At 36.5% G+C, this 16,328-nt stretch overlaps 1 protein-coding gene across 20 annotated transcripts in view; it reads right to left on the bottom strand.

Annotated features, from left to right (window-relative positions):
- CNTLN (centlein) overlaps positions 1 to 16,328 on the bottom strand; it is a 396,518-nt gene that overhangs the window by 132,500 nt on the left and 247,690 nt on the right. For 17 of the 20 annotated variants that reach the window (XM_051845306.2, XM_070052667.1, XM_051845229.2 and 14 more), the window contains one exon: positions 8,775 to 9,310. In XM_051845306.2, coding sequence (XP_051701266.2) covers positions 8,775 to 9,310 — 536 coding nt within the window. Of the gene's footprint in view, positions 1 to 1,153; positions 1,295 to 8,774; positions 9,311 to 16,328 lie in introns of all 20 variants that reach the window. The other 3 variants (XR_011380190.1, XR_007919395.2, XM_051845250.2) reach the window with 2 other exon arrangements.

The raw sequence follows: 16,328 nt of genomic DNA, 5'->3' as shown, positions 1-16,328 counted from the left end.
AATGTTCCAAGTTGTGAAAAAAAAAAAAAAAACTGACAAATAATACTATACCCAGCAAATTTGTCTTTCATGAATTAAGGTGAAATAAATACTCAAAGGCAAGCAAAAAATGAGGGAATTCATTACCTCCACATTACTCTTCTAAAATATCTTCACATAAGTTCTGAAACCAGAATTTTTTTTAAAAAAATGAAAGTATTAAACTTATGAGAAATAGAATAAAAGAAATTGAAACAAACAGAAGTTCTTTTTTTCTATCTTTTTTAAAAAAAGATTTTTATTTATTCATTTGAGAGGTAGAGTTATAGATAGGTAGAGGGAGAGACAGAGGGAAAGGTCTTCCTTAGTTGGTTCACCCCCCAAATGGCTGTAAGGGCCGTAGCTGTGCCTATCTGAAGCCAGGAGCCGGGTGCTTCTTCCCGGTCTCCCATGCAGGTGCAGGGGTCCGAGCACTGGGGCCATCTTCTACTGCTTTCCCAGGCCACAGCAGAGAGCTTGATAAGAGGAACAGCTGGGACTAGAACCAGTGCCCTTATGGGATGCCGGAGCCACTAGTGAAAGATTAACCTACCGCGCCATGGTGCCGGCCCCAACAGAAGTTTTAAATACAGGCCTAAATCTTTACTTATCAACAATAACCCTGAGGGAGATAATATTTAGACTAATGCATAAGACATTGATAATATGCCCATATTCCATATTGGAGTACCCAGGTTTGATATCCAGGTCTAGTTCTTGACTGTGGCTTCCTGCTAACATAGACCCTTAGAGGCAGCAATGATGGCTGCAGTAATCAGATTTCTGTCACCCAGTGAGCGACCTGAATAACATTCTCAGCTCTCAGGTTTAAACCTGCATCATGCCTTGGCCCTTGTGGGCACTGAGGGAGTGAACCAGTGAATGAAAGTGTTCTTTCTCTCTCTGTATCTCAAATAATATAAATAAAAATTAAAAATAATAATCTGAGTGCAAACAGACTAAATTCTCCAATTAGAAGATACATAAAAATTGAAAGTCAGAAGGTGTAAAAATATATTCCATGCAAAAGGAAACCACAAGTGAACAGAAATAGCTGTATTTATCTCAGCCAAAATAGGCTTAAAGACAAAAGCTGTAAAAGGATACAAAGAAGATCACAGAGAAGATCACTCACTGAGAGACAGAGAGAGATCTTCCATCTGCTGGTTTGCTCCCAAAATGCTACTCAGGGCTGGGCCAGGACAGGATGGAGAATTCAACCTAGGTTTCCAATGTGAGTAGCGAAGTTCCAACTACTTGAGCCATCATTGTCTGCCTGAAATTGAAAAAGCTGAAATTGAGAATGGAGCTAGGACTTGAACCTAGCACTCCAATTTGGAATGTGGGTTTTCCAAGTGTGATACTAAACATCTACCTTAAATTTTATCAACCTTTTAAGAGCTAACATCAGTGTTCTCGAACTATTGCAAAAGGGAGGGAACCCTTTTAAACTCATTCTGAGGCCAGGATTATCCTGATTCCAAAACTAGACAAGATATGACAAAAATGAAAACATATGCCAAAATCCATTATGGACACAAATATAAAATTTCTCAACAAAATAATGGAAATCTATTTCTACGAAATATTAAAATATCACTCACTATAATTAAGTGGGATTTACCAAAGGAATGCTAGGATGTTTGAGCACACACAGATTAATGAACATAAAACATCACAAGCCACTTCTCATATCAGAGTTTTGGTGAAAGCCTTAGCTACTCCACTTCTGATCCAGCTTTCTGCTAATGCATCTTGGCAGATGGCAGATTATGGCTCAAGTCCTTGGGATCCTGCCACTGATGTGGGAAAACCAGATGAGAGTTCTGAGCTCCTAGCTTTGGTCTGGTCTAGCCCCAACTATTGCAGGCCTTTGGGGAATGAACCAGTGGACAGAAAAAAAACTCTCTCTCTTTTTCTATTTCTCTTTCTGTTTCTCTCTCTTGTTCTTGCTCTCTCTCTTCATATAAGCTGATGAAAATAAATAATAAAAAATTTTAAGATCACATGACCAGAATTAAGACAATAATCATATGATAATCTCAAAATATGCCGGGAAATCATTCAATAAAATACCCATTCATAATTTTAAAAAATTGATCAAAATAGGTACAGAAAGAACAAACTTCACCATAATAAAGAATATATATGACAAACACAAAGTTTGAACAAGGAAAAGTAGCAATCATTTCCTCTAATGCCTAGAAGTAGACAAGAATGTACATTCTCAGCGTTTTTATTTAATATAGTATTAGATGTTTTATCTAGAGCAATTAGGCAGGAAAAAGTATTCCTCTTTGCAGAAGACATGATTCTATGTATAGAAATATTTAAAGACTCCAGCAAAAAACTATTAGAAGTCATAGACAAACTCAGTAAGACTGTAGGAATAAAATCAACATATACAAATCAGTAGCATTTTTAAATCCCATAGCAAACTCTCTAACAAAGAGCAATCCTATTCGTGATAGTTATAAAAATATATTATTCATTGGAATAAATTTTAAAAAGCATGTTAAATATCTCTATAATGAAAAATTACAAAACAGCTACTAAAGAAATTGAACATGATAAAAAATGCCTAGAAAGATTCTCTATGTTCATGGATTAGAACAACTAATATTATTAAAATTTCCATATTACCCAATGATTTACAAAATAAACATAATCCTGTCTGTGTGATTATTCACCAGACTAGAATAAGCAATCCTAAAAGTTATATGGAAACACAATTGATTCCCAATAGCCTAAGAAATCTTGAACAAAAAGAAAAAAGCTGCAGGCATTAAAACACTTGATTTCAGGACATACTACAGAATTATAAGAACCAATAAAGTATGGTTCCAGCTAAAAAGCAGACACATTGACCAATGGAACAAAACAGACACCAGAAATGAACCCACAAATCTACGGTAATATGATTCTGGACAAAACTGCCAAAAACATGCAGTTGAAGCAGGATGGCCTCTTCAATAAATGGTGCTGGGAAAACTGGATATCTGCATACAGATGATTGAAGTTTATTTCCCCTAAATCCAACTCTCACACTAGAAAAATCAACTAAAAATGGAAAGAGCTAAATGAAATATCTGAAGTTGCACCAGTAATGGAAGAAAACATAGGAGAAAGATAAGACCATACACCAAAAGCACAGGCAACAATAGCAAAACAAACAGCAATATAGCAAACTAAGAAGCTTCTGCAAAGCAAAGGACACGATAAACAAGTGAAGGTGCATAACCTGCACAATGGGAGAAAACATGTGCAAACCATTAACAGGCCAAAGGATTAATACCTACAATATATAACAAATTAAAAAATTTCAACAGTAAGGAAATCCAGTTTTAAAATGTGTAAGTGATCTGAATAGACATTTCTCAAAATAATAAATACAAGTAGTCAACAAACATATTTAAAAATACTCATTATCATTAGCCATTAGAAAAATGCAAATCAAAACCAAGTTAGGATGGTTATTATCAAAAAGAAAAAAACAACAAATGCTAGCAAGGATATGGAGAAAAGTGAACCTTATAAACTCTTGGTGGGAATGTAAACTATTACAGGCATCATTGGGAATAGTATAGAAGTTCCTCAGTAAAATAAAAATATATCTATCAGATGATCCAAATATCTTACTTCTGGGCTTATATCCAAGGGAAATAAAAATCAATATTTTAAAGACATATCCACTCTAATATGTTTATTGCAGCACTATTTACAAGAGCCAATATTTGGACTACCCATTGACAGGTGAATGGATAAAGAAAATATGGTATACATATATATATCATATTATATATATCATATGTCTATACCATATATATATATATATATCCATGGATATATATATATATATCTCCATCCAATGGGCCATTATTCAGCTCTAAAAAGGATGAAATACTGCCATTTGTAGCAAATAGAACTGGAGGACATTATGGTACATGAAATGAGCCAGATACAGAAATACAAATGCCAGGAGCCAGTGGTGTGGTGCATCGGATTATGTGGCTGACTGAGACACCAGCATCCCATATGACTGTGTGGGTTCGAATCTCAGCTGCTGGACTCCTTATACACCTCCCTGCGAATATACCTGGAAAAAAGCAGAAGATGGCCCAGGTGCTTGAGACCTTGCCACCCATGGCAAGGACCTAGATGGAGTTCTGGCCTTCTGGCTTCAGCCTCGAGCAGCCCTAGCTGTTGTAGCCATCTGGGGAGTGAACCAGTGTATGGGAGTTCTCTTTCTCCCTCCCTCTCTGTAACTCTACCTTTCAAATAAAAATAAATCTTTTAAAAAATAAATAAAATGCCAGATATTGTCTTATATTTGGAAGCTAAAATAAAAGTTGACTTGAATGTAGAACAGTAATTACTAGAGACCAGGAAGGGCAATGGGTAGGGAGAATAGCTGAAGGTTGAGTAACAAGTACCAAAACAGAGTTAGAGGAAATAAGTTCTAGTTTTCCACAGCAACATGGTGTGAATATTTTATCTTTTAGGAAGAACTAGAGGAAAGGAGATCAAAGACTCTAAACATTAAAAAATGATAAGAAAATGGAAATGGGAATTACCTAATTTGCTCAGTACACGTTGTATGCACAAGCTGAAAAACTACATTGTACAAAATATAGTTTGAACATGATTTGGCTCCTGAACTCATGCATGACTTTAAACCCACAAGTCATAAAATAATGGTACTAAGAACATAACAACATAACATGATTACTGTATATGAAAGGTGAACCTTGAAGGAGGTCCTTGGGTTAATGAGGACATGTCATCAGAAGGTACTTCTTGTGAAAGGGTTGGTTATAAAAGCCCGAGTTGGGCCCAGTCATTGTCTCTGCTTCCTGGCCTCCCATGTTAGCCCTTCCTCTGCACACTCTCCACCATTGGATTTCCCACTTTCATCAGAGGCCAAATCAATGGGGCAACCTGATCTTGGGCCATGGACTTCCATAGCTGTGTGTTAACTAAACTTTTTCTCTTTATAACGTTAGCTGCTTCAGGTATTTCACAGTAGTAATGAAAAACTTTCTAATACAATATCCCATTAAAATGTTACTATTATATGTTAACTCTAAATTTGAAATCTGAAAAAAGGGAAATTAGGAAAAAAAAGGGAAAACAGAAAAAGTGAGAAAGGTGGAAAGGGTTTTACGACTAAGGTTTAAAATTTCAAAAGAACAAAAATAGTATGATACATTCCTGAACTAAAAAATAAAAGGAAGGTCAAAGATCATCAGTGTCTTTTAAAATACTTTTGAACAAGAATAAAATGCACTGGTTGGGAGATATACAAAGTTAGTCAGAATAAAGATATAGACTCACAAGCACTTATGATGTGTTTGTGGAAAACTGACAAGACAATAAATAAATGATTTAATGATAAGAGAAAATGCAAGTAGAACCTATAATTGTAAATGAAAAAAATTATTCTTCCTCTTTCCTTCTAAGCTGTCATCTGGGGCTCCTACAACAAAAGACTGATTAACAAGAGAAAAACAAATAAGTTTATTGACGTGTGTATCACATATAATGAATGGGAATATACATAAGTCAGTAGCTCAAAGTAGTGGTTTAGGACTACAGATCATTTAGCATCTTCAACAAAGAACAAAACATTTTTACACAAGTGAAAAGAAAAAAGAAAAAGACCTTGAGTCACAAAGAACAGCAAACTATGAGAAGGCAAATATGTATGACACTAATGATTGGTAAAGGTTAGCTAATAACCCTTGTTTAGTAGGATTCTGTGATGGCATCCCAGTGATTAGTCCTTCCTGGTAGACAGAGGGGAAGGGACACTTTTGTAAATTTACATCCTACTTTCATGAGGAAAGTAGAAAGCTTTTCTTAAACCCGTTTTTTCTTAATTGCATCCAGCACAAAATAATCCTTATGCCACACTTATTTATTTTGGGATGGCAATTTTGCAACTCTTTATAATCTAATTAATATATTCATTTATTCTGTGCTTTTCCCTAAAAATTTCACTTTGCCAGGGAAACAAAAATTCTGTTTTCTTTTTGAATGTATAAACAGTTCCTGGTTATCATTCATCACTGAATGGGCACGTTCTGGTAAGTATTATTCAACTATGGGAAATAAATATTAATGAGGTAATAATTATACAGAATAGTATTATTACATATGACTAAGCGCCATTTTTCTCAGTATCCAAATAACTTTCTTGTATTTCAGACTGTAAAAAAGTAAAAGAAATAGAACCTTCTGACGTCCCTAAAGTTCCACTGTAGGATTTCTAATTGAGAATTCTTTGCACCTGACTGATTCCTAGGAGAATGTTCTGTCAGGCAGGAAATTTAACACTTAATCTTCACAGTGAAAAATTGAGTTTTACTGCTAAATAACTTAAATGACAATCCTTTCTTTTAAGAGATATAGTGTGATACATTTCATAAAATATGTGAGCTTCTGCATATGTACTAGTATAATGAAGTTAGAATAGAGTGCATTACTTAACTTTATGTATTTATTCATACATACATACTCACACATAAACTATACCACTAAATTATGAATACTGTGGTAATACCAAGTGGCTGCAATAAATTTGGTACTTGAGACTTGAATTTCCTTGAAGACACATGAGGGTATTTCAAAAAGTTCATGGGAAATACATATTTTGAGAAAAAAATTTGCACCAAAATAAATGCTTCTTTAATTCCATTTTCCATGAACCTGCTGAATATTGTAATAGGTAAATATTTAGTGAATTTTAAATTAAGTAGGATTTCATCTTTAATTGCTTTTGAGAAAAGGGGAAAAGAACCTTGGAAGAGGTAACAAGGAAATGAAATGCAGATTTGGTCCTTCAGCTTTACCTTAATAAATTTGTTTCTTCAGCTTTTTTTTTTTTTTTTTACCTGCCTGAGGTCAAGGGGCTTGACATGATGATAATTTAAAACAGTAGTTTCCAAATTTGTCTGTGTGCTAGAATCAGCTGGGAAGCTTCAAAAACATACTAAAGCCATACCATGTCCCAAACATTGTAATTTATCTGGTTTGAGGTGCGGCCTGAGCTTTGGGATTTTTATAAGAGCTCTAGGTGATTATAATATGCAAACAAGCATTGGTGCTCAGAAAACAATACCCAAAATTATGGCAGTTTGGCATGCAGAATACCTTGAACTAAAGAACTTTGGATAGCCTCAGAATCAAGATCTCTCTGACCTTCTCCTGTCCTCCTTTCTCTTGCCCTTCAGTCTTCTCCAAAGCAAGTCACAAACCAGAATCCCTCCTCCTCAAGGCAAGTCACATAAACTAGAACCTCTGTCTCCCTAAGGCAGGACATACTGCTTAAAAGCATGAAATTTTCCCATACCTTTCGGTGTAAGAGCTGACCATAAAGAAATTCTCTAATCTCCCTTGTCTGATAGATCATAAGACCTTCATTAGAGAATGGGTCCTATCATGTCTGAGAGGAAGAAATGCCACATGGAAAGAGCAAGAAAATTCTGAACAAACAGGCCTTGCTGAGTTTCTCGCTTTGGTCCATTACATTAGTTCATACCCTTTTGGTCCAATCACATTTCAATGTTAACTGTCCATTCTTAATCATATCTCAGCATAAAAATGGAAAGTTTTCCCTGGTTCTTTGAGTCTTCAATACATGTCATGTAAAATTTTGATTAACTACACGTGTTATGCTTTTTTCTTGTTAATCTGTCTTCTGTCAGCCATGACCCTCAGGTAGCACACCTTTCTGCCTCTACCATGTATGGGAACCACATCTTAACATAATTTTCAGATCTCTGTAATTCAGAAAACTATCAATAGGTATCCCAAATTTAAAACAGAATGACTATCGGGAGTTTAAAAACAAAAGAAAACAACAACAAAGTAGAAAAAAAAATAAAACATATGCCATTTATAAACAAGACAGAATTTTAAAAACTATAGCAATTTAGATAATCTGTTAGCAATTCTGGCAACACTGAATGTCCCTATTTTCTAGGTATAAAAAAGAGATCTCCATGATTCATTTACCTTTGTGGTTTTACTGATATGTTTCAATTGCATATATGAATTACAGTCAGGGGTAAAATAAAGAAAATTATAGATTTTTAGTATTCTCCTGTTGTTATTCTCTAAGTGTTAAATAACTTAAGACTAGAAATCTGCATAACTTTTAAGAAATAATTTTTAACCACCATTCAATTAAGGTTAGTACAATGACTTTGCATAATACATACATGAAATAATTAGTGAAGATGGTTCTTAATTTAAAGGATGTTAAACAGCTTGTAGACATCTGGTAACAAGCTGAAATGGGTCATTCAAAATTTATCTAACTAAATTAAGGGGGAAAAATGTTTCTCCTCCCAGGTTGGCATGTCACAAGATAACTAAACTGACTTAGTAGGCTTGCCTGGGAATCCTTAGCTGTCAGTGGTGAATATGCAAAGGGCCAGCAAATTAAATCAACCTGCCAAACTGTCAATTTCAAGCCTCATGACTGCATGAAAATAGCATCACTGGAAGAAATCAAGCATTGCCTTCTTTTGGGTTTCCTGGCACCTATTCAAATACTCATGCAGTTGTGGCTAATTTTGCATGCAAATTTCAGTCAATAAGCTCAGAACAAGACCTCCCAAGATATTTCAAAGGATCTGACAGTATTTTTTCTGAATACCAAATCGACAGTAGTTGAAATTCAATCTCCATTTGCCAGTACTTTACATATGCACAGTGTCCCCACCACAGAGCTAAGTTAATGAGAGCCTTACCTGCTTTCACTCACATCCTGCCAGCCGTCCTTGCTAGGGTCCTCAAACACATTGCTCATAACCTTGATGGAGTGATTGAGAACAGTGTGGTGACGACCCACAGAGCACTTTTTCTTGGCAGCTTTAAATTTAACCTTGGTAGTAGTTGTTTTACAATCATATTGCCCAGATCTCACATCCATGATGGCCATCTCAGGTTTAACTTTGTCAGCTGAATGGTGCGGTTTCTCTGTTGGATTCATCAGCTCTTCATTTTCATTTCTCAATGCATTAGCTTCTGCCACTTGTCTCCTCAGGGAAGTGACTTCTCTCTCCAGCTCACTGATTTTTACTTGAAGTTCAGTTTTGTCTTTTTCTACATCTTTACTCTCCTTTAGGAGCTGTTCTAGCTCTTTTTCTCTGGTGTCTGCATCTTCTTGCTGCTGTTGTAAGAGGGATTTCAGGCAATCATTTTCTTGTATTAATTTTTTATTTCCCTCTCTTAATTTCCTCGATCTTTTCTCAAAAGATTTTAGCCGATTTTCCAACTCAATGACCTAAGCAAAAGAGTTTAATTTATGCTTTTAAAAATCCAAAACCATAATCTTCTGTATTTTTATTATCATTTCTGATGAAAAAATTGCAATTAGCACAAGGACAAAATAAATCCATTGTACTTAGTTCTTAAGTAATTCTAAGGTAGCATAGATGAATACATTTAAGAGTGCAATAATACATCTGCTGGATAAAGGACAGATGGTAAGTTAAAATTCTATACAAAGTTACACAGAACTAAGCATGCTAATATACTGCAGAGTTTTCTGAGCTCCTATGTGTCTTGCTTATAGGCTATTTATTATGAAAACATATTTTCAGATAAAAAATTTACACAAAAAGTCCAGAAAAGGATACATAGAAAAAATGTATTATTAATATTTTCTTTAATACTCAACAATCTTAAAAAACGTAATGACTAAATACAAAACAATCTATGATTATTGAAACTGCTTTTTTTTTTTTTTCTAAATTAGGAAACCATGGGGCCAGCATTGTAGCATGGTGAGTAAAACCATCACCTGCAACATCAGCAACCCATCTGGATAGCAGCTCGTGTTCTGGCTATTGAACTTCCAATCCACCTCCCTGTCCCAATTGTTCCAGGTCTGATCCAACTCCTTACTAATGGCGTGGGCAAAGCAGCAGAAGATGGCCCAAGCGTTAGGACCCCTGCCATACATGTAGGGGACCCAGATGAAGTTCCTGGCCCTCTGGGGATTGAACCAGTGGGTGGAAGATCTCTCCCTCTCTGTCTCTCTGTCTCTCCCTCTCACTCTCTAACTCTGACCTTCAAATAAATTAATACTAATTTTAAAAAAGAAAGAAAAATATAACTTAGTAGTCAAGTGGTGCTAAGTTTTCTAAGGGCAAGTGGAAATTTTCCTTCTGCTGTCTGAAGATTTGCTGTAATAGATTTACAAGGACAGAATTAAAAGGGGAAAAGATACACACATTTATTAACATGGTAAAAGGGAAAAATCACCAGACATGGTAAAATCACACAAGTGTGATACCCCTACTCTTGCCCCCGCCAGTAACTCAACAGCAATATATATATACACACACACACACACACACACACACACACATATACACACACACATACACACACACACACACACCCTGTTCTATAAGGGAAAGGAGTATAGGAACTGTAGACAAATTTTAGGGAATGGAAATGATTGACTTTTTTTCTTTTGGAATTTTATTTAAGTTATATAAGTTTCATGTATTTCATGTATACAGATTAAGGAACACATTAATACTTCCCTCTCTCCCACCCATGCTCCAACCCTTCTTCCTCCTCCCTCTCCCATTCCCATTCTTAATTTTTACAGAGATCTACCTTAAATTTACTTAATGATCATAAAGTTAACCTTACACTAAGTAAAAAAGTTTAACAAACAGTATGAAAAACAAAACAAAACAAAATACGGTTCTTCAACAGAAGAGACAAGGGCTGTAAACAATCATTGACTGACTTTTTAGGGGAACTCAGTGGGCATGGAGAACATACTATGGCCCCCAAGATAGACAATAATTTATAAATAATTCTTTGGGGACCAAAATACAAGACAATGATATGTGACAGAAGTCTGTCCAAGTATGTTGACAGACTGCAATCTTCCTGTGATGTGAGTTTAGTTCATGAAAAGTCAGGGAAGGAAGCAGAGGGAACTATTCCTTCCTTGGCAGGCACAGTCTGCACTTTGAGCTGCTTAGATCACTTTGCAAAAAGCCTCTCCCTATACTGGGAGGGGAGAAACAAGGCACACTCAGAGGTCCTCAACACAATGTTGCTTTGAAGGCCACTCAATGTGTCACAGCTCCAACAGTCTATCAAAAGTCTTAACAATTTTATTTTAACTTCAAATTATTTCAAGCTTGCATATATATATATATATTTTTCATTTATGTCAATATACGATGTTCATGGAGGGCACAGCAAAGGTAACAAGTATTTCCTGACATTAAAGAATTCCAAAAACTATTTGGAAAACAGATACTTGTAAACTGAAACCTAATAAGAAATTTGATCCAGGTGCCATAAGTCTGAACATCCACATAAGAGCAATTAATTCTAATTCATGAACATAAAATTTAATGGAGGAGCTGATTTAGAGTAGATACTGAAAAATAAATGATAAACACTATTCTTTATAAAGCATATTTTACTATTTACAGAATAGTTTTATAAACATCATCTCTTCAGATCAGCTCAAAAACATGAGGCAAGTAGACCAATAATTATCTTTCCAGAACTGAAACAGAAAAAGGAAAGAGGCTGAAAACTTAAATTATACAGAGGTAAACCTTTCCTGCCATGAACTTGGCTTTAATGTTCAGGATTTTACCATACTTCTACCATCCCAGAAGCCATAAGAGAAAGAAGAGCTACCCAGGAATACAGGGAAAATTAATAAAGATTGGAATTAAGAAAGAACCAGGGTTATACCAGAAATGTAAATGATTGGAAATTGATATGAATGCATTTTTACTTTCAAAGCAAAATTCTTGAAATCAGAAACTTTTCAGATGTGTTGACAACTGATATGATCATTAAAGTAAAGTAACAGGAGGTGGGGTGTTTGAAGGGTAAATTAGGTCATAAATGAAGAGTCTCATGAATGGATTAATGCCCTTATAAGAGATCCCAAAGACCTAGCTAGCTCCTGACCCATGTGAGGACAAAGCTAGAAGGTAAGCACAGTAAGCAGGCCCTCAGCAGATGTCAAATCTGTGAGTACCTTGAATTTGGATTTCTCAACTTAAACTTCAAAAATTATGAGAAAGAAATCTGTGTTGTTTATAAGCTACTCAGTATACTAGTATTTAATTATAGCAGCCATAAAGGACTAAGACCATAATCAATGATGCAAAGTAATATTACAGAAATGTACAAGATCAAAATTATACGGGTTCTTAACATTTTCCAGTTTACTGAACTTGTGAATATGTAAGCTGTTTCCTAAACATAAGTTTCAGTCATCTCAGATTTACTTATACTTCTGTACACCTATTGTTCTTTTGAGTTCAACTTCCTTCATTTAATTCAACAGTAGTTTACTGGTTGGTTATCTCACCCTGGAGCATAGATATTTGCCAACACAGTTTGAAGAATCTCACCTAATTTTAATCGCTTATATGTCACCATATAATATACTTACCTACTATTGGACCTATGTTCTTATAGGAAATATTCTTGATCTGAGCATAAACTTATAATATTTTAACCAAACTATAGTTGATCTTGTATATTTCTGTGAAAGAGATTTTATTGCTCCTTCTCATTGCAATACTTTGTTGGAGAGCTGGGAAATGTGATAAAAAATATAGTGTTCATGAAAACACAAATTTAATTCTTCCAAATCACTCTATCTCTGAATTTTATTATACTTTCATTAAAGGATTGCTCCAGACAAATAAGGAATATCACTACTTTATATGCTCTTCAATTTCCCTCAGTGGATCTTTAATTACTACCCAAACAGTACACTTTCCATAATTAATTTCAATTCCAGAGTAGACTGGGTAGAATAGACTTTATTTTAAATATGTATTTTGTGCAAGAAAATAAACTTTTTTTAAAGGGGCTTAGATAGTGGTGGTATAAAAGTATTAATGAGAAGCAATATTTGGGGCTGGTGTAGCGGCATAGTGAGTGAGGCAGCCATCTGCCGTGCTGGCATCTCATACGGGCGCTAGTGTGGCCTGGGAAAGCAGTAGAGGATGGCCCAGGTCCTTGGACCCCTGCACCCTCATGGGAGACCTGGAGGAAGCTCCTGGCTCTGGACTGGCTCAGCTCTGGTCATTGAGGCCAAGTAAACAAGTGGATGGAAGACCTCTCTCTCGGCCTCTCCTTCTCTCTGTGTGTAACTCTGACTTTCAAATAAATAAATAAATCTTTAAAAAAAAAAGGAAGCAATATGATCTGAAGGAAAATGGAATCTTAAATCAGATGTGTATTGTCCAGTTCTAGCTGGTTTAGCTAATAAAATATTTAACCTTTATCTATGAAATGGGAATAGTAATATTTGTAAGTTTGTTATATTAAATATGATGGCAAACCACAGTTCCTCACACAGGTAATTCTAAATAATTTACCATTATTGTCATTATTGTTTCTATTATTACTAATTTTTAAAAAATGTTTATCTTCATGTACTTGAATGGCAGAGCAAGAGATAAAGATAGAAAGAAAAGAGAAAGAAGAGAGAGAGAGAGAGAGAGAGAGAGAAACAAAAGATTGCCCATCCTTTGGCTTACTCCCCAAATGCCCCAACAGTCAGGAGTCCACAACTCCTCCTGAGTCTCCTGTGTGGGTGGGAGGGGCCCAAACACTTAAGTCCCAGGATGCTTTACCAGAAATCTGGCTTGGAAACAGAGTACCTGGGACTCAAACTAAGTACTCCTATATGGGATGCAAAAGTCCCAACTGACCACTTATGCCACTGTGCCACAACATCTGCCCCTATTACTAATCTTAATACCTTTCTTTTTAAAAAAAAGATTTATTTATTTATTTGAAAGTCAGAGTTACACAGAGAGAGAAGGAGAGAGAGAGGTCTCCATCTGCTGGTTCACTCCCTATTTGGCCGCAACCATCAGAGCTATGCCAATCTGAAGCCAGGAACCAGGAGCTTCTTCCCGATCTCCCAAACGGGTGCAGTGGCTGAAGGATTTGGGCCACATCTACTGCTTTCCCAGGCCATAGCAGAGAGCTGGATTGGAAGTGGAGCAGCTGGGTCTTGAACCGGTGCCCATATGGGATGCCGGCACTGCAGGCGGTGGCATTACCTGCTATGCCACGGCGCCAGCCCCTAATCTTAATACCTTTCTAAAAAAACTATTTGAAATAAAATATAATTTCTTGTGGTAAATAGGCTGCATTATCTAATAAAAAAAACCTTAAACTTTTAATTAAAATAAAACATTCATAAACAAATGTAGTAAATAAACATGAAATATGAAATTTCAATTTTGGAAATTAGTATTTTTTTGACTAAAACTCATGAAAATTTTACACATGTTGGAACTCAGAACAGAATCCCCAAGTACAGCACATAGACATGCTGAGTCCTTTATACTGAAGGGCACTCAAGGGCCTCAGAAACAAGGTCTCTCTGACCTCCTGGGCTTATGTCTCCTGGCCTCTCCTCTCATGAAGTGAATCATACAAACTAGAATTCCTATTCCCTAAGGTTTGTCATTGAAACTAGAATTCACCTCAATCAAAAGAAGTTATAAGATCCAGAAAGGTCACTTTCTTTTCTTTCTTGAACACCCACGGTCCAGAGAAACGAACGTAATGAGAGAGATCAAGAGTCTGAGCAAATAGGTGTTCCACAACACAGTCTATTACCTTTAGTTGACACCTTTCCCTGCAATCACATTTATTTGTGATTGCTCATTCTCCATCAAACCAACCCATAAAAATAGAGTTCTCCCAGGATCTGAGGGTCTTTATTTCTGAATACACATAGCACATAAAACCTGAATTAAATATATTTGCTATGCTTTTCTTTTGTTTACCTTTCTTTGTTATGGGAGAGTCAGCTGTGACCCTGATGACAATGATAGGAAGGAAAGTTACCACACCAGTCAGCCATACACGTGAAAATTGAAAATGTGCCTTTAAAGTCTAATGTGATTCTATGGTTTATCATAAGAACTGGTCAAAAGTATTTGTATTTAAGTATACGATTAGAGCAAACAGTAACTCAATGACAGTACTTTTTTTTTTTTTTTTTTTGACAGGCAGAGTAGACAGTGAGAGAGAGAGAGACAGAGAGAAAGGTCCTCCTTTTGCCATTGGTTCACCTCCAATGGCTGCCGTGGCCAGCGCGCTGCGGCCGGCGCACCACACTGATCCAATGGCAGGAGCCAGGTACTTTTCCTGGTCTCCCATGCGGGTGCAAGGCCCAAGGACTTGGGCCATCCTCCACTGCACTCCCTGGCCACAGCAGAGAGCTGGCCTGGAAGAGGGGCAACCGGGACAGAATCCGGCGCCCCGACCAGGACTAGAACCCGGTGTGACGGCGCCGCAAGGCAGATGATTAGCCTGTTGAGCCGCGGCGCCGGCCTCAATGACAGTACTTCTAAAGACATTGGTAAGGGAAAGTACACAGCACCTACTAAAGTGTTCTTTAGTGTATACTCTCTAAAACTGTTAGGCTGAATCTAAGACTCTAAAAGTAGAAAGGGGTTAGGCATTCAGCTCAGTTTGGGACACCTCCATCTACACTGGAGTGCCTGGACTTGAGTCCCAGCTCCACCTTCAAGTCCAGCTTCCTGCTAATGCAAATCCTGAAAGGTAGCAGATGATGATGTCTTAAGTAGTTGGATTCCTGGCACACATGTGGAAGACCTGGATTGAGTTCTGGGGCCCTGGATTCAGGCTTGCTCAGCTTCAGCCATTAAAGGAGTTTGGGGAGTGAAGCAGCATTCATTCCTTCTCTCTCCCTCTGCTTTTTTTTATTAAAAGATTTATTTATTTGAAAGGGGAAATTACAGAGATAGAGGGAGAGGGAGAAAAATAAAGAAGAGGAAACCAGAAGCTTCTTCCAGGTCTCCTAAGGGTGCTGGAGTCCAAGCACTTGGACATTTTCTACTACTTTCCCAGGGGCATTAGCAGACAGCTGGATCAAAAATGGAGGAGCCAGGACATGAACCAGTACCCATATGGCATGTCAGTGTTGTAGGCAGTGCCTTAGCCTGCCAGGCCCTCTCTATTTCGAATAAATAAAAATTAATTCACTCTTAAAAATAAAAAAGGTAAATTTCAACATATATTTGGGAACAGGAGTCTGGGGGATTGTTAAAGGCATTTGGTTTGAGTGTTGTACATCAGTTCACGCTGTTTATTTTCCTTTTAGTAATGCACATTTAAAATAATTTACCAAATGGAAATAAATCACTTGACATTGTAAATTGTGTATATTAGCTCTTAAAGCTGCCATTAAAAAGTGCCACATAGTGTGTTTCTTAGACAACAAAAATTTACTTTCTCACAGTTTT

This window comes from Oryctolagus cuniculus, chromosome 1 (assembly GCF_964237555.1).
Source record: "Oryctolagus cuniculus chromosome 1, mOryCun1.1, whole genome shotgun sequence".
Classification (NCBI taxonomy): domain Eukaryota; kingdom Metazoa; phylum Chordata; class Mammalia; order Lagomorpha; family Leporidae; genus Oryctolagus; species Oryctolagus cuniculus.
This window is presented reverse-complemented; position numbering and strand designations above follow the sequence as displayed.